The following is a 21954-nucleotide window of genomic DNA, read 5'->3' as shown; positions in this document are numbered from 1 at the left end:
TTTCTTATGTGGAATTCAGCATTTGTCTTTTTGTATTAAAAGATGGAGAAGATAAAAAGGTTCACCTCATCACCACTCTGGATAACACAGAGGACGATCTACTCACACTGGAGTACATTAAGGTAAGTGCATTTTGTGGTCTAGAAAAACCGAGCACTCACACTACATGCGCACACTTAGTATTTTTTGTCTTTCTTTTTAGGCGGACAAGAATGCTCCAGATTTCAAATCGGTTTATAAAAACACAGAGCAACTTATCAAGGTAAGGTAATAGGTTCAAAAGACACGTTTCTCATTAATATAACTTGTCCGATGAAGATGAACTTCACCCGATGTACAAACTGTGAGAAATGATCACCATGTAAACCTTTACCATATATTTTTTTAAAATCCCAGGTGAACTTCTCCTCTTTGGATATGCACCTCCACACAGAAGCCCTGCTCAACTCTATGAACTTCCTGAACAGCCTCCTTCCTCCTAGCAAGAAAGAGGAGCCTGCTGAGCAGCCTGCACCCCAACCAGATGATGAGGGAGAAGGAGACAGCGAGGAGGAGAAGAAAGAGGAGTCCACCATTGCCAAGAAATCCTGTAATGTTGCCTCAATTTAGCCTGTCATAATCAGTGGAGTTTTGGGTAGTTATATCGCCTGTTAGCTTCACTGAGCTAATGCTAAATCATTATGTAACTGGTAATGGCTTACCTGCTTGTTTGTCTCGCTATAATTTGGTGTATATCATTATAATAACTGTATAATAACTCTTTTGTTCTAATATCTCTTTGTTCCTCCTCCTCCTCCTCCTCACGGCAGCTACAAAGAAGTCAAAGTTTGAAGATGTGGTAAATTTGCACATCAGAGCGGATTTGTCCTGTCTGAAGGTCTTCATCAGAGGAGAGAAAGCCAGAATCTCTGAGATCAGTATAGAAGGTAACAAAACACACATTTCAGGACATTAGATTGTACACATGTGCAATAAGTAACTAGTAATATATAAAATTAGGAATATTTGCACCTGATTTGTTAATAATTTTAAAAAAGGAAATAAATGTATATTAAATACAAAAGATATTTTATATTAATGTTAATACTTATGTTAAAATCTTATCAGGAGAGTTTTTCTGTTTTTTTCTACATAGTCATTAAGAGAATAATACACTTTTGTTATTTTTTATTATTTTTATTTTATTTATTTTTTTCAGGGCTGGTATCTGAAGTGCAGATGAAAAAGAAATCAGTCGAGATTCTTGCTAACCTGAAAAATATTGTCATATTGGACTGTGACAAAGATGCTCTGTACAAAAAGGTGAGTCTAGTGTCCGATCTATTCAGATTATTTTTATGTCGTGTATTGTGCTTGTAACTATACAAGTCAAATGTCAGGGTCTGAATCAATTCAGCTAAGCAGAACCGACATATATTCAAATAGCCATGACCCTCAGTGTAGTAAAAAGGTTTAACAAGATAAATAATAAGGTCTCACTGTTATGTTTCCCTCCAGGCAGTGTCTGTAGCAGATAAGGACGTGTTTGTTTTCCACATGGTGAACTACGTGGACGCCACAGATGGAGACGCCTACACAGACATGCAGATAGTGGACACCAGCGTCACTCTGACTGTGGGCTGTATCCAGGTCATCTTCCTCAACAAGTTTGTCTCCTCGATACTGGTGAGTGTTTTAACTTGAATCAAACCTAACCTGTGATTTATTTACATATGCCACAATGCGTGAATGTGTTTATATCACATGGATAGCAGGACATATAAATAGGTATGGATTCATTGTATATCTCTCTCTGGTACGCCTCCAGGCCTTCATCAATAACTTCCAGGAAGCTAAAGATGCTCTAGCGGAGGTCACAGTGCAGGCAGCGGAGAAAGCAGCCACGGGTGTGTTGGAGCTTGCCGAGAAAAGCACTCGCATTTCACTGAATGTGAAATTCAAGGCACCTGTCGTTTTCCTCCCACAATCCTCCATTTCTACGAATGTCATCGTCGCTGATCTGGGTTTGGTGACGGTCAAGAACCACTTTGAAATTGTGCCCTCTAAAACACACACTAAGATTCCTCCCATCCTCGACACCATGACTGTGGCTCTGAGTGAGCTGAAGATGTACAGGTGTGGATCTGGTGTTAAAGTGAATTTAATTCATTTAATCAAACTTTAAATATGATTGATTAGGGATATTGTGTGTTTGTGTCTTTAGAACCACATTTAAGGATGGCAAGTTCCAGAGCGAGATTCAGTTACTAATGCCTGTAAATATGGACCTGTCAATCAAGCGCAATCTCTCTGCCTCCTGGTACCACAGCATCCCGGACAACCAGATCAACGCACACCTCAAGCCCATGACTGTAAGTTGGTGTTGATTTATCCAGAAAGCCATTGTGTTGAATTTGTCAGAGTATATTTACCTGTGTGTGTGGGTGTGGGGGTTTACTCTGTAGCTGATCCTGAGTCAGGAGGACCTCACTGTGGTTTTGCGGACTCTGAATGAGAACCTGTCTGAGACCTCTGACACAGTTCCTGCTCCTAAAAGTCCCGATAAGGCGGAGACTGCATCAGGCAAAGATTCGCAGGAATCTGGAGGTGCGCACACACACACACACACACACACACACACACTTACACACAATTTGTTGCAATAAATGTGTGGCAATCAGGGAAAAATCCTCACATGGTGAAATTTTGTTGTTTTTCTTTTTTTAAATATTTGTTTGTCCTGAAATATGTTTCGCTTTTGTATTGTTTTAGCATTTTGTGGTAAATCTGGTATTCCAGAACTCAACATATGTTGCTACGAAATTAAACACCCCTCCCACTCCTTTCCTCAAGTAAACTAGTGTTGCTTGGGCCACATTTGCGTACTGGATAGTGATTCACACTTACATAATGATGACACAGTAACAGTTGTTCATTACTAACCTCTGTGGAGATTTTCACCCTCATGTTTCTTAGAATCTTTCGTCATAACCACCGGATATTTCGTGGACTTTAACGGCAAATGTGCAGCGTCTCTATAAGTCAACATGAGTGTCAGGTGTCTGTCATTTTTATTTGATCAGCAGGGAACACAGTGGTTACTGCAGCAGTGGTGGAGGGACAGAAGAATGTCGCACTGAAAAGCACACTAAAACTCCACTTCAAGTTTGATTCAATGACTCTGGTCCTCTACAGCTCAAGTGGAAGTGAGGTAACACAACGTGATCTCTGGGAACCGCACCACAATTAACTAGAACAGAATTTACAGAGATTTCTAAAAAATAAGTTTAGTATTAAAGTTTGTGTTTGTGTTCAGGTTGCGTTGCTGGACTCTCATGATGAACAGCTGAAGCTGGCAGAGTTCACCCTAGGCACCATCTCCACTGCAGTGCACATGTTCTCTGACAGCTCCATGAAGGCATCGGTCAAACTCGCTGAATGCCTCTTGGATGATAAGAGGAAGAGGGTCAAAATGATTACATCCAGGTTAGGCGTTATGAATAAATAAATCTGTATATTAGTCTACTATGAAGCATATACGCTACAACATTATATGCTATATCGAGTCTAACGTCTGTATATGTGTGTGTTTCGTGATGTGTATGTCAGGATGATGGCAATGCGAAAAGGTGCTGAGAAGAATGTCATGGTGGAGGTGAATTATCGCCAGGGCCGGGATGGCACCACCCTCGACACTGTAGTTCAGGATCTTTATCTCTGCGCCAGCATGGAGTTCCTGCTCACGGTGGCTGATGTCTTTCTGAAATCTATGGATCAGGGCTTCTCCAGTCACCCCAAGACCAGCAAACCAGTATCCACCACCACCAAAGACTCAGGTGATTTGGCTAAAAATCACTCTTTGCTAATTGGCAAAGCATGTTCCAAGTAACAGACAGAAAAATCATTACAATATCGGTTGCAAATGATTATAAATTATTTTTTATTTATGACACGAATTTCATATAAAATGTTCCTTTAATGTCTCCTACAGCAGCTCCTGCTCAGCCCGTGGCAAAGACAGAGATGAACGTGATGGTGAAGAACCCTGAGATTGTATTCGTGGCTGATCTGAGCCGCGCCGATGCCCCGGCCCTCGTAATGACCATGCAGTGTGAGCTGGTGATGAAAAGTGACCCTGCCAGTCAGCTCATGTCGGCCGGCATCACTGACCTGAAGGTTGTAGCATGCCCGTTCGTGTGTGGTGAAGATGAGAGCAACGTCACCACAGTGCTGCAACCATGCCAGGTGTTCTTCAAACAAACACAGTCGCCTACTCAGCCTCAAACCATAGAGCTCTCCATGAACTCGCTTACCTTGAAGGTAAAATGCAGTCCTTCTCTAAATGCACATCTAGCAACTTACTCCATCGAATCTAACTTTTTTTTTCTGTTCTAGGTATCACCTATCATTATAAACACAGTCATCACTATCCAGTCGGCGCTGACCCCTGCAGCCGAGACCCCTGAGGAGTTAGAGAGCCCTGTGCCTCCTGACTTGTGGGAGCGCAGGGACTGTCGGGAACACAAATTCTGGTTTCTGGAGGAGGAAGGAGAGGAAGATGCCCAATCCCTGGCCCCGCTTATCCCTCAGGGGGAGTCACTCAAGCTTATGATTTCCTCTATTTGCCTGACATTAGAGGCAGGTGTGGGTCATCGCACTGTCCCCATGCTGCTTGCTAAATCCTCTTTTTATGGAGATGTGAAGAACTGGAGCACTCTGATCAACCTCCAGTGCCACCTTGACATGGAGGTTTGTCTGAGTCCGAGTTTAGGAGATACTCTTCAAATGAATTTTCATATTTTTTTAATATTTTGACTTCTATATACTGTTTAATTATACCAGTATTACTATCGTAATATTCTTTGAAACTATGTTGAAATGATATTCATTTTTTTTAAATCAATATGAATATAGCCTCAAATGTGTGGTTACGTTCATGTGTTTTAGGTCAATTATTATAACGAGATTTTGGGAGTGTGGGAGCCACTTTTGGAGCCACTTGAAGATGAAGCTAAAGACGGTTTCAGACCATGGACACTGGAACTGAAGGTCACCACGGCTAATAAATATCTAAAAAAAAAATAATAATAAGTAATTAATGCTGATACAAACTTAATGTTATTAAAGTGCCATTTGTTTAAGTAGTGTGCTTCCTGAAACACAGATGAAGAAAAAGCCGGTGAAGCGGTCTGGTATTTCCGATGAGGTGGATTACATTGTGCCGGACTACAAAACAGTAATCAGCATCAACAGCAAAGACCAGCTAAACATTACTCTCTCCAAATGTGGACTGAACATGCTCAGTAATTTAGGAACGGTATGAAATTTTTTTTAGATTTACATTAGAATAATCTGTAATAATGTAAATGAAATGTGAGCATCAGACTATTATGTTGTGGAGCGTCTGTGAGGTGTTGCTTCACCAGCCTCTGTTTTTCCGTTCACTTGAAGCTAACAAGACTAAAACTTTATGTTAATGAACTGCTCCTACTGCATAAAATGGTGACAACAGAGACTCTGGCTCTGGTTAAGGGTGTCTGCCACATGCCAGAAATGTAAATGTTACTGTAATTGAGTTCTTACTGAAACAGGGTTTATGTTTTATTACTTCTGTTTTGCAAATTAATCAATCCATAAGAGTCAAGAAATCAACTACAGTGTGATATATAAGCTTTGTTAATGTAAAGAATAAATTCTGTAAAGGTGAAAGGTTTCTCACAAACCACTTCTGACTGCTTTATTCTTTTTGTTCACAATCTTACCCCAGGCATTTGCGGAAGCTGCCAAGCAGACGGCGGAGTGTTTCCAAAAGGACCAGGCTCCATTCGTGGTGAAGAATCAGTTAGGTTTACCAGTGGCTGTTCTTTACAGCGAAGTCTTTAAACCTATCGGGAAGAAATCTAAAGAGCGCGTGGTGGAGCTGCAGGATGGAGAGAGCTTAAACATGGACTACACACTCACTGATGCAGACCCTGATCAGTTCTCAGCTATGACCAGCCTAAGCAGCAAAAACTACATCCAGCCTAGTAAGATAGCATGCTTTACATGTCACCCAGTGGAACTAAAACTAAAACAGCATTTATTAAGGAGTTGAGCTTGACTGGTTGTGCTCTTATGCATCCAGCTCAATTGTCATATCTGTAATTATAAAAAAAATTGATCGACACCTTCTGACCAATCTGAACTGAGAATTCTGTGCTGTGGTATAACAAGTTATAAAGCGGTTATTGCTGAAAGAATACTTTAATTATAACTGGTAGCTGGTCAGTTCACTAGCTAAGATTGTCAACTGCTACTGAACAGCTTCACATGTTTTCCTTCCAGCCCCTGTCGGCCACACCTCAGCCACCGTCATCCCACTAATTAAAATTGGAAGTGGCATGTACAGCGTCATGCACCTTGAGTCTGGGGTCACACGCTTCTTCGTCTGTCAGATTTACTCCAACGAGGGCAGCAAGTTTGTCAAGATCCGCTCACCTTTCCTGGTATCTGCCACTTTAAACACCAGACATGTATCATATTGTACATACAAGCAAAGCTTGATTAAAGTGTTGTTTAAATGTGAACAGTAAATCCTGTACAAGCTGTATAAAAGTTTTTATAGACCACCTGATTGGCAGCTTTGTTGAGTTATTGATTTGTTAATAATAATAACCAGTGTATGACTGAACGTTTCTCCTGTATCCAGATCATTAATCACTTTTCGCTGCCATTCCGGGTGTTTGAGGGCTCTACGTGTCTGGGGATCTCTTCACCCACTGAGGAGTTCTGCGTCCCTCTGGGCTCCTACAGGTATAATGCACATTATCAGTTACATGCTTATATCAGCTTTACCGTGGAAACATTAGAAAAATCCGATTAACGGTCAACAATTTCATGATGTGTAGAGTTGCTGAATGAGTAAAACAAACTGTTTTAGGGTGCCCTCAAATGCTATGGTGTTCTTGCAGATCGGATCTTACCCTGCAACCCGTAATCGAGGGAGACGAGCAGTACGAGCACTCTGAAAGCTTCAACTACGAAAACCTCAGACAGAAACCTGATGAATGCGTGGAGAAGACGTGCCATCACCGTAGCGACGCTGCTTGCATTTTCAAGGTCAACATGGTTCCCGTTCGGGACACTGTGATGTCCCACAGCACTCAGGAGTATGACCAACCATACTTACTTCACCTGTGGCCTACCGTGCTTCTCCGGAACCTTCTTCCCTACCCCATCACCTACAGCTTAATGGTATTTATTGTCTTGCTAAAACTTTAGGCTAAGAATCTATGCTGTTCTATTTGAGCTAGAGGCAGTTATGCTGACAGCTGCATTTTTTTTGACCAAAAGGGCAGCGGAAGCACTGCACCAACAATGCTGAAGGAAGGACACTCGTCCCAACTTCACACGGCCGTCATGGACCACTCAAGTCTGGAGCTGAAACTCCTCGGCTACCTGCAACAAGACTGGGAGGCCCACTACCAGCTCTGCTCCGACCGCGACGAGATCAGTTTCATCACATTCCACTCGCACCCTTCGGACGAGGACGTAGATGGGGAGGGCGTGAAGGCGGAGCTCGATATCGCTGTTCACGTGAAGAAGGAGGTAGGCCAAGTAGTGATAGCCATCCATTCTCCTTATTGGATGGTGAACAAGACGGGCAGGCTGCTGCAGTATAAAGCCGACGACATCCATCGCAAGCATCCCAAAGATTACGACATGCCGCTGCTGTTCTCTTTTAAACCACGCAACTTTCTGCAGAACAACAAGGTGTGAACACTGACATGATGCGACATCACTGCTGTTTTTTAGATCTACTCTAATTCAAACTAACCTTGTTTTTCTTTCCCCAGGTCCGCTTGATGATTTCAGACAGCGAGCTGTCCGAGGACTTCTCAATAGACACAGTTGGAAGTTACGGTGACGTGAAATGTAAAGGAAGGGCCAAAGATTATCTAGTGAGTAATTATTTTAAGTAGTGTACATGGATCACGGGCAAAAATTGTTGTACTATTTGCTGATGGTTAATAAATAGAATTTAGCAATAGTGTTTTATTTATTCTACAAAAACCTCTTTTTGGGATTTGTAACAATAACAGCAAAATCTAGAGATACCAAAATAAAATTATTGTGTATTTGTAGGGCTATTTTGATGCTTATGGTGTACGTGAATAGAATATAGTATATAAATAGAATCTAATTGTTTTTAGGTGGGGGTGAAGATCGACACGAGCAGTTTCAGTCTGACACGACTGGTGACGTTCCTGCCCTTCTACATGCTTGTGAACAGAACGAAGCACGTAATCCGGGTGTGCGAAGAGGGACAGGATGACTGGACTGAAGCAAAACCTGGAGAGGTCAGCTCTCAAGTTATTAATCATTCACCAGATAATTGTATTCACACCTGCTTATACTGAAAGAAGAGCTAGAAAAGTTTATGGATTTTTAATTCCTTGAAAGATTTCACGCCTGTCATTTATACTGCAGCATATTTACCTCATTCACTTATTCATTCATTAGAAGCCGCCATGTTGTTATATATTTTTTCACAGATTTTAGCACTATGCCCTACATTTGTTAGAACTTACTTAATCATTTTAGATTCAGGGACAAACAATAAGGCTCCCCTAAGTGCCAGCTGGTAGATATTTGGTACTTTTAACATCATGTGTCCTTTCACACACTTATATGAGGTGACCGGACATCAAGTGTGAGCCTTGAATTCTAGCTGAATAGTGAAATAAGTTTGAAAACAATTCTTTCACAGACCGCTACTCCATTCTGGCCAGAGAGAGATTCAAAGAAGCTCAGAGTGAAGGTGGACGGCTGCCAGTCGACTGCTCAAGCCATAGCCTTCCATCAACCCGAAAACTGCCTCCTGCTGCACCTCGACAACACCGTGAGTTTAATAAATATATCCTTCTAAACACACACTGATAGAAAAGCATGCCGAATAATGCAGTTATGCTGTCTCTCCTTCTGTTCCAGCTCGGAGGTATCATCGTTGACGTGAACCTGACGGAGCATTCGGCTGTGATCCGGTTCTCTGAGTACCACGCTGGAGCAGCTCCTTTTCTCCTCATCAACCACACCAAGGAAAACAAACTGGAGTTCCACCAGAGGTGAGGGGTGGACCCGAACTAGGGCAAAACTTTGAGATGAAGAATTTTTCATTTATTTTTATTTTTTTACGTGATAAGCTTAGTTGACCTGAGTCGGGTGTCATAGAAGCATTTTATTTATTTATTTATTTATTTACTTATAATAACTATGAGACTAGCACACTTGTGTTTTGGTACCTTTAGGCTACTAGGTTCATTCTTTTTTTAATATGATTATGGTGGTTTTAATTGAAGCATATTAACCGGCTACATTACATACCCTGGAACAAGAAGGGTTTCACTTCGGGAAAAGAACAAAACGCTTGGGAAGAGCTTGTTTTTTCACTCAAACGGTATTGTCCGTGGATGTTTTTGTTTTTAATTTGCCTGACCAGCATTTCTTTAATTTTTTAATTTTTGTTTTTTGCTTTCCTTTGATTGGCATCCTAAATAGTGAAATACACCCATTTTTATGCTTTCTGTTCATCAGCAAGACACTAAGCTTTTGTCACATGATATCGGTAATAAACAAGCAGTTTCAGACTGATATCAGTATCAGTATCGATGCATTATGTGAGCTTTTTATGTGCTGCACACATTTACTTGATCTTTAAGATTATATATTTCTGCAATGCACATGATTCTAAGCAGTAGGTTGTGTACGCCCAAATGAGTGATTACTTCACTAGCAATACTGATGTGGTCTCACACACACAATCCCTCAGTGGAAAAACGTCTGAAACATAATAATGCTTCTTTGTTGAATCTGGCAGTTCAGACTGATGTGTTTGGTTTGTTTAGTCTGGGCTTTTTTGTTTACTATACGTTGTTCAGTCTGCTCTTTGTGTTCGTGTCTGTTAGATCTGTTAACTTTTGATGATCTCCTTTTAACGTTTTCTTGTCCCTTTGCCTCATGATCAGCTACAAGGAGCGTAGACCCTCTACTTGGGTTCCAGAAGGAACCTTTGCATGGGGGGAGGACAGTCAGTCCAGCTGGTACACAAACACTTATTTACATTGCAACAGTAAATTTTCTCCAAGCTCTGGACTGCTCCTTACGTTTGATCTAGTCAGGCTACTTCTAATCATTTTGTCTTCAAATTCTATTCTGCTTTGCTTCCACTTTGCAGCTTTTGGAAGGATGCTGTGGAAAAAATTATCTGATTCTGTGATCATTCATTTCTTCCTTTATATACAGCATGCCTGTCTCTCTGTCCTCACTATATTTCAGAGTTTCCACTCCAAAATGAAAACAGATGACAGTGACTTCTTGGATAGCTGCAAATTGTCAACTGTCTGTTTTCTGAGATCCTTTATGTCCTCGGACATATCAGGGCTGGGTGATATGACGATATAAACATCATGATAAATGACATCATAATGCGTTTCTGGATCACGCTGACTCCACTGTCAGTGATACATGTGTCTGACTGGATGTTAAGTATATTTGTATTGATTCATAAATCATCCTATTATAAGGAAAATATTTAATGACTGAGCTGATGCTGTCCCAGGCGAAGTCGAGTTACTGCTAACTCCCTGATTTATAAATGCAGCATTGCTGATTTGTTGGTAAACCAAAGTACCATGATATGATATGTTTGCCATATCTTCCACCCCTTCTTTGTATACAGCATGTCTTTCTCCTTCCACTGCAAGCAGTTTTTTTTTCTGTCCTTCCAAGTAAGACTGGAGTTTGTGTTATTCTCCGACCTTCTCTTTCAGGCTGATCTTACTCTGTGCTGGATGATTTTTCTTTCCATAGGCTGCGTAGTGACTGTAGTGTTTCACCTTTGCCAAATGCAAATGAGCGCCAGCAAGACAGAAGCAGCACTCGCCAATCTTCAAGACGTTGCATTCTACTTTCCGCAGAGAATTGGTATTGTGTTTTGTGCTGTGTGAGGATTCCAACTTACTGCTTGTCTCATTCTGGTAGCTCTCAGAAGCTGGAGATGGATGAACTTGGTCCCGGCAAGGCCGTCTACTACACGTGGGCCGAGCCTACAGGATCTCGAGTTCTCTGTTGGAGCTGGGGACCCTACAGTGGTGAGCTAAAGAACGAGGAGGTGAGGACACACCTGAATACCTTAAACCTATTTATGTTTATAGGGAACAAATACAGAAAATTTTATACGTTAGTAAAAAGTTAAGAATTAAAAATTCTTACTTAAGAATGGAGACAGCTAGTCAAAATTCTACTTAAAGTTAGAAATTGTTCTCACTTATTGTATTTGAATGTACTAGAAACAAGTAACATATAATGATTCAATTTAAGTGTCTGACAAAAATTAATATTTTTTAACCCTTGCCTTGCTCTCTGTGTGTGTGTGTGTGTGTGTGTGTGTGTGTGTGTGTGTGTGTGTGTGTGTGTGCAGGACCTGCTGAAGGACATGAATAATGAGGGAAAGCTATACGTCATCTCTTTTTATGAGGGCCTTCAGCGGGTGGTGTTGTTCACCACAGAGCAGCGTGTCTACAAGCTGTTGTGCGAGAGCGAGAAGGTGGAGCTCGCTGAACAGGAAATTAGCCTCTCACTGCAGGATATGGGCATCTCACTGGTCAACAACAGCACCAGCCAGGAGGTGGCCTACATCGGTATTACAAGGTAGTGTACAGTGCAGCATGAGGCTATAGGACATACACAAAATGGTCAAAATCCTACTAACTTACAGTTTCTCACAAAAGTGAGTACACCCCTCACATTTTTGTAAATATTTTATTATATCTTTTCATGTGACAGCACTGAAGAAATGACGCTCTGCTACAATGTAAAGTAGTGAGTGTACAGCCTGTATAACAGAGTAAATTTGCTGTCCCCTCAAAATAACTCAACACACAGCCATTAATGTCTAAACCATTGGCAACAAAAGTGAGTAAACCCATAAGTGGAAATGTCCAAATTGGGCCCAAAGTGTCAATATTTTGTGTGGCCACCATTATTTTCCAGCACTGCCTTAACCCTCTTGGGCATGGAGTTCACCAGAGCTTCACAGGTTGCCACTGGAGTCCTCTTCCACTCCTCCATGATGACATCACAGAGCTGGTGGATGTTAGAGACCTTGCGCTCCCCCACCTTAGGGTTTAGGTCTGGAGACATGCTTGGCCAGTCCATCACCTTTACCCTCAGCTTCTTTAGCAAGGCAGTGGTCGTCTTGGAGGTGTGTTTGGGGTCGTTATCATGTTGGAATACTGCCCATGTGGCCCAGTCTCTGAAGGGAGGGGATCATGCTCTGCTTCAGTGTGTCACAGTACATGTTGGCATTCATGGTTCTCTCAATGAACTGTAGCTTCCCAGTGCCGGCAGCACTCGTGCAGGCCCAGACCATGACACTCCCACCATGCTTGACTGCAGGCAAGGCACACTTGTCTTTGTACTCCTCACCTGGTTGCCACCACACACGCTTGACACCATCTGAACCAAATAAGTTTACCTTGGTCTTATCGGACCACAGGACATGGTTCTGGCCATGTCCTTAGTCTGCTTGTCTTCAGCAAACTGGTTGCGGGCTTTCTTGTGCATCATCTTTAGTAGAGGCTTCCTTCTGGGACGACAGTCATGCAGACCAATTTGATGCAGTGTGCGGCGTATGGTCTGAGCACTGACCGGCTGACCCCCCCCACCCCTTCAACCTCTGCAGCAATGCTGGCAGCACTCATACGTCTATTTCCCAGAGACAACCTCCGGATATGATGCTGAGCACATGCACTCAACTTCTTTGGTGGACCATGGCGAGACCTCTTCTGAGTGGAACCTGTCCTGTAAAACCGCTCTATGGTCTTGCCCACCGTGCTGCAGCTCAGTTTCAGGGTCTTGGCAGTCTTCTTATAGCCTAGGCCATCTTTATGTAGAGCAACAATTCTTTTAGAGTTCTTTGCCATGAGGTGCCATGTTGAACTTCCAGTGACCAGTATGAGAGGGTGTGAGAGCAATAACACCAAATTTTACACACCTGCTCCCCATTCACACCTGAGACCTTGTAACACTAACAAGTCACATGACACCGGGGAGGGTAAATGGCTAATTGGTCGCAATTTGGACATTTCCACTTATGGGTTTACTCACTTTTGTTGCCAACAGTTTAGACATTAATGGCTGTGTGTTGAGTTATTTTGAGGGGACAGCAAATTTACACTGTTATACAGGCTGTACACTCACTACTTTACACTGGAGCAGAGTGTCATTTCTTCAGTGTTGTCACATGAAAAGATATAATAAAATATTTACAAAAATGTGAGGGGTGTACTCACTTGTATGAGATACTGTATATATAAAACAAAGTATATAATATTTATATAATATTTTCACCATTCAAATGAAGAGGATGGTGTAAGTTTTATATCATATATTTTATACAGTATTGCATATTGACGGAAATAAGCTCGATCTGTTCACGCCTGCAGCTCTGACGTGGTGTGGGAGACCAAGCCGAAGAAGAAGAGACGGTGGAAGGTTTTGAGCGGCAAAGACGCTGAGATGTTAGAGCAGCACTACAGAGCGTATACAGAGAGCAACCCGGTGGATTACGGCATCCTAGACTTGGAGAACGGCTACCAGGTTACAAATCATAATGATTTCACTTAACCACTCCTGTCATTAGAAATACTAATGCATGTGTCCTGCATGTGGACTGAAAGACGTTCCTGTTTATAAAAACGCTGGCAGCTGGCGTGTAATGGTGTTCTTATTCCATTTAAAGTCATTTTTCCGGCTTTTAAACAATTAATTATTCATATCAGGTTTGCAATTTGGAAGAATTGATGTTTCAGTAAGCTGTTTGTAGATCTTATTATAATGTCTCTTATTATTCTTCTCTTTGGCTGTCTCTCTTTCTCGCCTTATCTCCCTGTATCTCTCACACACCCTCTGTTTCTCTCTGTGTACCTGTCTGTCTTTCTGTCTCTCACAGGTGAGTTTGACTCCTAACGGTTTAGACATGAGGATGCTGCAGCCTTACGAGGCACCACTCCGGAGGAACTTCCTTCCAGCCCTGAAGGTCGAGTACAGTGTCTCGGCCAAGCAGAAAGCGTACCGCGTGCAAATTAACAGGGTTCAGGTTCGCCTTTCGCACACAACTTCACAACATATAGTATATACACTTGCATGTTTTACTACTTTGCAGGCATTAAAACAAAACATTTCTCATGTGTGTGTGCAGATCCAAAATCAGATTCCTGGAGCCATTTTCCCATTTGTGTTCTACCCGATCAAACCTCCTAAATCAGTCAGAATGGACTCAGGTCAGCAACAAACTCCCTTGGCGTACAAAATGATTAAGGTGATAATGACTGATGCACTGCTTTATCAATAAAATGTCATTTTTTTTATTTATAGAGGCAAAACCGTTTATTGACCTCAGCCTCATCACAAGAGCAGCAGGACACTCGGACATCCTACGCATCAAGTATATTTCTCTATTTCTTTTTCATTTTAATGTAAAGTGTAATCGCATATACACCATATTGTATTTCTGATGTGTGATTGTTATTGTCTGTAACGAATGTTGTTGTTTGCAGGTATTTTAAGGTGTTGATTCAAGAAATGGACCTACGTTTGGACTTAGGGTTTCTGTACGCCATTTTGGATCTGTTCACTGCAGAGAATGCTGGCACTGTCACCTCAGAACAGGAGGTAATATAAACCCACATTATAGCATCACACAACCCTGATTTGGTCAGTGTTTTTGTAACAGAGGTCAGCAGTAGGTGCTGTGCAGGTAAACCTCACTCCCCTGATCTCAAGAGGCGCACTGACGCTAGTGGCTGCAGTCTCTACCCTCCTTGTTAGTGCGCCTGCCACCTATGCCGGAGACCCGGGGTCGAGACGCACTCGGAGCAGGTGCGAGTAGGACCCAGGGGGGTTGCATTGGTGCCGTGACCCGGATGGTAGTGAGGTTTGGGGGGGATGTAATAGAGGCAAGCAGTAAGTGCTGTGCAGGTAAACCGTCGTTGACCGGAAGATCAGGGGTTCAAGCCCCAGCACCGCCAAGTTGCCACTGTTGGGCCCTTGAGCAAGGCCCTTAACCCTCTCTGCTCCAGGGGCGCCGTATCATGGCTGACCCTGCGCTCTGACCCCAACCTCCAAGGATGGGATATGCGAAGAAAGAATTTCACTGTGCTGTAATGTATATGTGACAAATAAAGGCTGTTTCATTTCAAGACTCGCTCGGAGAGTAGGACCCGGGGGATTACATTCTCAGTGATAGAATAGCAAGCGCTTGTTTGACTGTTAAAAACATTCCAGTGGAGTATTGAGACTTTTAGTCACTATGTGTATGTCTAAGCTGTTTACTGTTTTTTTACTCTGTGTGTGTTTAAGGTGGAGCTGTTTGAGAAGGACATCGAGTATTTAAAGACAGGATTGAACCACGTGTCCGCCACAGACACATCCCCCATCAGCCTTTACGAGTACTTCCACATCTCTCCCATTAAGGTTTGGCATCTAGCATTTGTCTTTATATTTGGGTATTAGGACTGTCAGAATTCATTTCACTTCACATTTATATTTGGCGTATTCACGTTTGAATGTTAAGGATCTCATGTTTTACTTTTACTCGTCCTGCATAAGTCTGTTGAAACTTGCATTTACTACACAAGTAAGTCAAATCACCAGATTGTACTCTGATTGTCTCGTATTAGATTTACATTTTGTAAATACACACATGCATAAATTAAGCTGCATCCTATTCTGTATTTCTGTATTTCTTTTGTTCGGATTTTTTGTTATCTTGTTAGGCTAGCAAGTGAACCATTTATAGCTGGAAAAAAAACAATGTATAATTGTCTGCAAATTGCTTTGGTATCAAGTGCTATCGAAGGGCCACATCACACCACTTCATTATTAATTATTCATTTTATTCCTTGCATAATTTCTTCATGAGTGCAGGGGAGCATTATAAATAAAAACCTGGGCTGAACAGTGCTATTATAAAATATAAAAAGGATTTTCAAGCATTTAAGTTAATTACAAAGGGCTACAAGTTAACCTTGGTATATTCTGTACAAGTTCTGCAGCTGTTCAGGTTACATTTGGATTTTCATTGCATTTGTTGCATTTGGAATCTGCTGAATGATTTTTCTTTTAAGCAGTTATGACCTGGTGTGTTTGGTTTTCTCAGCTCCATCTGAGCTTCTCTCTGAGTTCGGGCGGTGAGGACGGGAACAAGGAGAAGAGAGAGACTGAGGTGATTCCTGTGCAGTCCCTTAACCTCCTGCTGAAGAGTATAGGAGCAACACTAACTGACGTCCAGGACGTCGTCTTCAAGTAATTATCTTCACTACATTCTTCTTTAGTACTCTAACCTTTGTGCATATTGTCACTGTCACTAGATTTTACTACTGCTTTCAGGAATCTGAAAAAAATCCTAACTACTGCATCATTTTGCAAATGCGATCCTGCTAGACATTAGAATCAGCATGCAGGTTTTGCTGCTTCAGTGCCTATTTCTATAGTCTAATCCACAGTTTTAGATATTTATTCACTATATACTTAATACAGCTCTGTGAGATCAGTCTGGTGACGATGTGGGTTTTAGAAATAATCATGCCGCCTGATTTTTTGTGCTAAGTGGCGTGTATTACATTCCACATTGTCAGTGATAAAATCCAGTGCAATAATTACCCCAGAGTCTGACAAAATATAATATATACCAGGTACCTTGTGTCAACTGAATGAATTTAGATGCCAGATGCAAGAGATTAACAGACAGTGTGTGTGTGTGTGTGTGCGCGTGTTATAATACTACACTGTCATACAGCTGTGGTGGCTGTGGTTTGACCTCCTTATTCTCTCTCGCACTTGCCTCGTCCCTTTAACTTCCTACTGAGAGTGTGGTTAGTTTTGGATTTCACACATGGTCACCCAACCAGACAGCAGGGATTTTGTGCATTTTTGACAATGCTGCCATCTAGTGGGTGCTCAAGCAAGCAAAGTTTCCTTATACTGTATAGAAAACATTGAATATTTCAATGTATTGTTATATTAACCGATTACAGATGTGCATAGTTGATTTTTAAACCATAAAAGTTACAGTTAAAGTTTGCTTGTTCAGTTATTCATCTCAGACATATTATTTAGTAACTACAGTCAATGTGATGCTTGTAATCTGGACCAGCTGATGGATCAGCGTGTGTGTGATTCCAGGCTGGCGTTCTTTGAGCTGACTTTCCAGTTCCGCACCACGCAGCAGCTCCAGTGGGAGGTCATCCGCCATTACTCCAAACAGGTGACCTTTAACCTCATACCTTCCACATTGCCAACACATATGTGATCATGTACACTTATATGCTGCGATGTTTGTGTACTCCAGGCTATCAAGCAAATGTATGTACTGGTGCTGGGGTTAGATGTCCTTGGTAACCCATTTGGACTGATCCGGGGTTTGTCAGAGGGAGTTGAGGCCTTCTTTTATGAGCCATATCAGGTGAGGCTTTACTGTTATTAGGGAAACAGTTATATTCCAGAGGCAGAGATTTTTCTAAATATGTATGTATGGTGTTCCTCAGGGAGCAATTCAGGGTCCTGAGGAATTCATGGAGGGTGTGGCTTTGGGTATGAAGGCTCTGGTTGGAGGTGCAGTAGGTAAGAGTATTGTATTGTGTTTTTTTTTGTTTTTGTTTTTGTTTTTTACACACAGGCTAAGCATGGACAAAATATCTCCTCAAGGGTCAATTATTCCTCTGATTTGTTTTCTTCTTGCTCCGTGTCTCAGGGGGTTTAGCCGGAGCAGCATCTCGCATCACGGGCGCAATGGCTAAAGGCGTTGCTGCCATGACGATGGATGAGGAGTATCAACAGAAAAGAAGAGAGGCCATGAACAAGCAGCCGAGCGGTTTGAAAGAGGGTCTCACAAGAGGAGGGAAAGGACTTGTCTCTGTGCGTAGCATGCAATATAGAAATAAAATAAGTACGGGATGAAACGCAGCAAAGCGTCAAATATAGCTGAGAAATGTAATGAGGCCCAGTGTAAAGCTAAAGATCTGCCACCTTGGAGTTGATTCTTTTGTTCATGTCAGCATTTAACTCATAGTTGCTGCTGTCATTTACATTATGGCCTCTATAAACACTTATTTGTCTCTTCATGTATGTATACACACATATATCATAGTGTTAATGTTGATATCCAATCAGGATTTAATCTTAATGATGTCCAGATGTCCTTTTTTCTTTATTTTTTGCTCTGTGGCTGAGTAACGCTCTGGTTCCTGTTCCCTTTAGGGTTTTGTGAGTGGTATTACAGGCATCGTTACTAAACCTATCAAAGGTAAGATAATGTGTAAGACAATGAGTCTTTATATTTCAGTCAAGTGAATTTCTAGATAGCTAAACGTGTTTGTGTGTGTACGTGTGCATGCAGGAGCTCAGAAGGAGGGAGCAGCAGGTTTCTTTAAGGGTGTCGGCAAAGGTCTTGTAGGAGCTGTGACTCGACCAACAGGTGGCATCATTGACATGGCGAGCAGCACCTTCCAGGGCATCAAGAGGTGTGTGTGTGTGTGGACATTCTGATGGACATACTGATTTTTTGTGGGCAATATTAGTTTACCACAAATTATTATTCATATTGCATACACATAGCCTTCAGTAGGACATGTTTTTCTTAAATTTTCTACCGAAAATTTTTATGGCCAGTTTCCATACATCACGCAATTCTCCCCTATCACATGACGGCTACCAGCAGAAAGGCCAAATGATATCACACACTTCCTCTGAGCCTGCTGACTGCAACTTTTTTTCCTCCAACTGCTGCTCATCATACATCAGTGGAGCAACATAACACACTCGGAGGAAATCGCTATCCTTTCACTTTCACATGCATGAGCTCAGAGACAGCTTTGATTGGCTCATTTCGCTGTGAATGATGGAGAAGATTAGTATGCCACTCGTCTTTCCCTGAGTGCACGGCCATTTTTGGTCTCTTGGACGCCTGGCCACGGATGTCTGTGGCATCATTGTAATTTAGAAAGGGCAAGTGCTTTCCTTTTGCCCCACTAGGGAGCCCATGAAAATATTTTTAATATAATAATATAAAATTCTAACTTCTATATTCTAACAGCATATGGATCAAATCAGGACTCTCAAACACATTGTGTTATTCCCATAGAAATTAAATTTCTGAGTTTGTTGTTGTATTTAATCCCAAAGAAATTCATCTTTCCTTTTCAATTTTTTGCTCAATATTTATCCCTAATATTTAATGCTTTACAATCCATCATATCCACACTGTGGTACTGTGTTCTGTGTATTCAGAGCGGCTGAAACGTCTCAGGATGTGGAGAGTTTGCGACCGCCACGATTCATTCACGAGGACGGCGTCATCAGACCGTATAAAGAGAGAGAGGGCATCGGCAGCCAGATGTTACAGGTGACAACCACATGGAAAAACCCTCTGTCCCACACACAGGGTGTATTCAAGGTCTAAACTCTCAGACAAAACCAGATTGCTTCAAATTTGTAATATTATTTATTAATATTTCAAACAACAAAATATCAGCAAAATTTCATTGTGATTCACAATGTCTGAATAAATTTTTAGTTAATTTTTATTTATTATTACTTTTGTCAGTTTCAGTTATTTCAGTGACCTTTGTGGGTTTGTCTTTCTTTAATTTAAGGGTAAAACAATTTTGTCCACGTGTGTATATTTACATACATACATAAATACGTAATGACATTGATCTTGATCTTGAAAACACCCTTTATTGCTTTGCTTTGCTGGCTTTTAGCTTTTTTTATTTTATTTATGTTAAGACCTTTAAATGAGGTAAAGATAAATACATTATAATGCATAGTGATGATGAATTGTACGTTTAAAATGATTGTATTTCAGGGTTTATTTTTCATCATGCGAGTGATGATTTCTAACTAGCAATGAGAATTTCTTCATTTTGAGGTCTCAAATATAAATATCTGAAAATCAGCAGTAATCATTATTAGTATACGTTTAATTTCGGCTTTCTTGTTTACTTAATTTTACAAATTCATTAATTGGTGCCGCTAGTGATTTAGTTTTAATTAGTGATGCTCCTCTGGGTATTTGATATCTGAATGTAATGAACCAATCATTAATTCTCCTGTAGTTTAATCTGATTTCATATAATGTTTTTGATTTGGGTAGAATTATCATTTCTTACTTTTAAAGCTGACCTGACTCTAGCTTTCCTCTCTCTTGTCGTGTTTGCAGAAAAGAGTGACCATCTCTGCATGGAATAGCACTGACAGTGATGAGGATGAGAATCAGGACAGCTAGTAAAGTTAAAGTTGTGTCATTAGGCCTGTTAGACAGTCACGCAGGCCGACCAAGTGCCATTACTAAACTGACGAGTGATTAAACTGATCACTTCATAATGAACTAGATCCTTTATGAAAAGTCTATATATGATGTTTGTTCTTTTAATTAACGTTTATTAAGATTGTTTTTAATTCATATTTTATCCATCCATCCATCCCTCTCTTCCTCCCTCCCTTTTCTGAAATAAAATCACTTCAAAATTCACGTCTTGTCATTTTCCCATCCTGATGTCAACATTCCACATTAAGTTAAATTACTGCTAATATTTTTTTCCTTTAAAGTGTTTCTCCTTCAACCGAAAGGCCAGTCAATCAACAAGGACAAGTTTGGTGTCCGTCATTTTGTATAGAGCATCAGACATGACTGTATTGTCCACATGCTCGCACACTCCTCTCAGTTTTCCTTTCATTAAGGATCCAAAGCTTGATTTTATTACCCAAAGCTCTTCTGACGTACGATTCTGCTTCCTGAATCTGACCCTCATGGCGAGTGAAACCAACACGTACTGACGAAGAAAGAAATCAGATGCTGTTTTGATAAGTCATAGATAAAAGATGCTGGAGATCTCGACGCGGGATTGAGACGAGTGTGTGAACCGATTCTGGTTGAAAAGCCGAGAATCGTTAGGTTTTGACTGTAAGAACTTTCGTGTGCTTTTGCTGTCCTGCCTTTTAAATAATGATAATGAACGAAGATTCATTATGTCACCCCTTTTCATGCACGTGTTTGTGTGACATCCCACCTCTCTGCTCTCTGAATTCCTCTTGTCCTCCACATCACCATCATTCCTCCTTAATCAGTGTTCAATCAACGCCATACGTAATCAATATATTCTGATCGAATATGCATTTCGATTGAATGTGCACTATGATTCGCGTGGATTTCCGCCGTTTCTGTGCCGGATGTGCGGTAATTCGTTTGTGTAACCAGTTTCCTTCTTATATTTTAGAAAATTGAAAATGGACGCTTTGCGAAGTACAAATACTTTGCTCATGCCAAGGTGAACGAGTCCGATTTCTTGATGATCACCAAAAGGTTTGTCCGTAAAATCAAAGTAATAGTATAATATAACCTATCTAATCGTATTTCCAGCTGTACGTCATCCACCTCCTCTATCTGCAGGGGCATATTTTTTGTTACTAGAGGCACTTTCGGGCAGTTGACATGCGAGTGGCAGTATCTGTTTGATGAGTTCACCAAAGATCCCATGATTGTAGAGGAGAGACGACTGCGCATTGAGGCAAAGGTACAGCATCCAGTTCACCAGGGCTGTTGCTGATCGATTTTCATAAATGATTCAGCCATCTGAGGAGCTTTTATTGTATTTTAACAATGTTACATTACAAACCTGTGTTTTTAACTGTGGCCGTAAGACAGGCCGCATTGGTTAACCAAAAGGAATAATAGGACAAAATACATTCCAAGCATTTGTTAGCATAAAATGATTCTTACTTTCTGTAAGTAAGTAAATGAGGATATGAAGCTAGTGGGTGCAAGTGTTAAGGGATGCAGAAGATAAGGATAGGTGGAGAGAGATGATTCACTGTGGCAACCCCTGAAGGGAAAAGCCGAAAGAAGAGACTTTTTATCTTTTAATGAGTAAATTA

General features: G+C 41.2%; 1 protein-coding gene across 3 annotated transcripts in view; it reads left to right on the top strand.

Annotated features, from left to right (window-relative positions):
* The window catches only part of vps13a (vacuolar protein sorting 13 homolog A), a 37322-nt gene that overhangs the window by 13033 nt on the left and 2335 nt on the right, over window positions 1-21954 (top strand). The window contains exons 27-70 of one of the 3 annotated variants that reach the window (XM_058389202.1): window positions 43-122; window positions 203-262; window positions 397-589; window positions 810-926; window positions 1199-1302; window positions 1498-1665; window positions 1808-2115; window positions 2204-2351; window positions 2445-2586; window positions 3066-3190; window positions 3296-3465; window positions 3589-3815; window positions 3971-4299; window positions 4375-4728; window positions 4927-5028; window positions 5144-5296; window positions 5747-6005; window positions 6304-6464; window positions 6668-6771; window positions 6930-7212; window positions 7312-7731; window positions 7815-7919; window positions 8172-8318; window positions 8729-8860; window positions 8950-9083; window positions 9984-10058; window positions 10999-11128; window positions 11438-11667; window positions 13464-13617; window positions 13970-14116; window positions 14219-14300; window positions 14395-14464; window positions 14577-14691; window positions 15379-15492; window positions 16178-16323; window positions 17203-17284; window positions 17369-17482; window positions 17565-17640; window positions 17771-17934; window positions 18277-18322; window positions 18416-18539; window positions 19306-19420; window positions 21297-21382; window positions 21470-21593. In XM_058389202.1, the coding sequence (XP_058245185.1) occupies window positions 43-122; window positions 203-262; window positions 397-589; window positions 810-926; window positions 1199-1302; window positions 1498-1665; window positions 1808-2115; window positions 2204-2351; window positions 2445-2586; window positions 3066-3190; window positions 3296-3465; window positions 3589-3815; window positions 3971-4299; window positions 4375-4728; window positions 4927-5028; window positions 5144-5296; window positions 5747-6005; window positions 6304-6464; window positions 6668-6771; window positions 6930-7212; window positions 7312-7731; window positions 7815-7919; window positions 8172-8318; window positions 8729-8860; window positions 8950-9083; window positions 9984-10058; window positions 10999-11128; window positions 11438-11667; window positions 13464-13617; window positions 13970-14116; window positions 14219-14300; window positions 14395-14464; window positions 14577-14691; window positions 15379-15492; window positions 16178-16323; window positions 17203-17284; window positions 17369-17482; window positions 17565-17640; window positions 17771-17934; window positions 18277-18322; window positions 18416-18539; window positions 19306-19420; window positions 21297-21382; window positions 21470-21593 (6719 nt within the window). Of the gene's footprint in view, window positions 1-42; window positions 123-202; window positions 263-396; window positions 590-809; window positions 927-1198; window positions 1303-1497; window positions 1666-1807; window positions 2116-2203; window positions 2352-2444; window positions 2587-3062; window positions 3191-3295; window positions 3466-3588; window positions 3816-3970; window positions 4300-4374; window positions 4729-4926; window positions 5029-5143; window positions 5297-5746; window positions 6006-6303; window positions 6465-6667; window positions 6772-6929; window positions 7213-7311; window positions 7732-7814; window positions 7920-8171; window positions 8319-8728; window positions 8861-8949; window positions 9084-9983; window positions 10059-10998; window positions 11129-11437; window positions 11668-13463; window positions 13618-13969; window positions 14117-14218; window positions 14301-14394; window positions 14465-14576; window positions 14692-15378; window positions 15493-16177; window positions 16324-17202; window positions 17285-17368; window positions 17483-17564; window positions 17641-17770; window positions 17935-18276; window positions 18323-18415; window positions 18540-19305; window positions 19421-21296; window positions 21383-21469; window positions 21594-21954 lie in introns of all 3 variants that reach the window. The other 2 variants (XM_058389201.1, XM_058389203.1) reach the window with 2 other exon arrangements.

Source organism: Hemibagrus wyckioides, linkage group LG05 (genome assembly GCF_019097595.1).
Source record: "Hemibagrus wyckioides isolate EC202008001 linkage group LG05, SWU_Hwy_1.0, whole genome shotgun sequence".
Classification (NCBI taxonomy): domain Eukaryota; kingdom Metazoa; phylum Chordata; class Actinopteri; order Siluriformes; family Bagridae; genus Hemibagrus; species Hemibagrus wyckioides.
The sequence above is the reverse complement of the archived record's forward strand: the minus strand, read 5'-3'. Positions and strand labels throughout refer to the sequence as shown.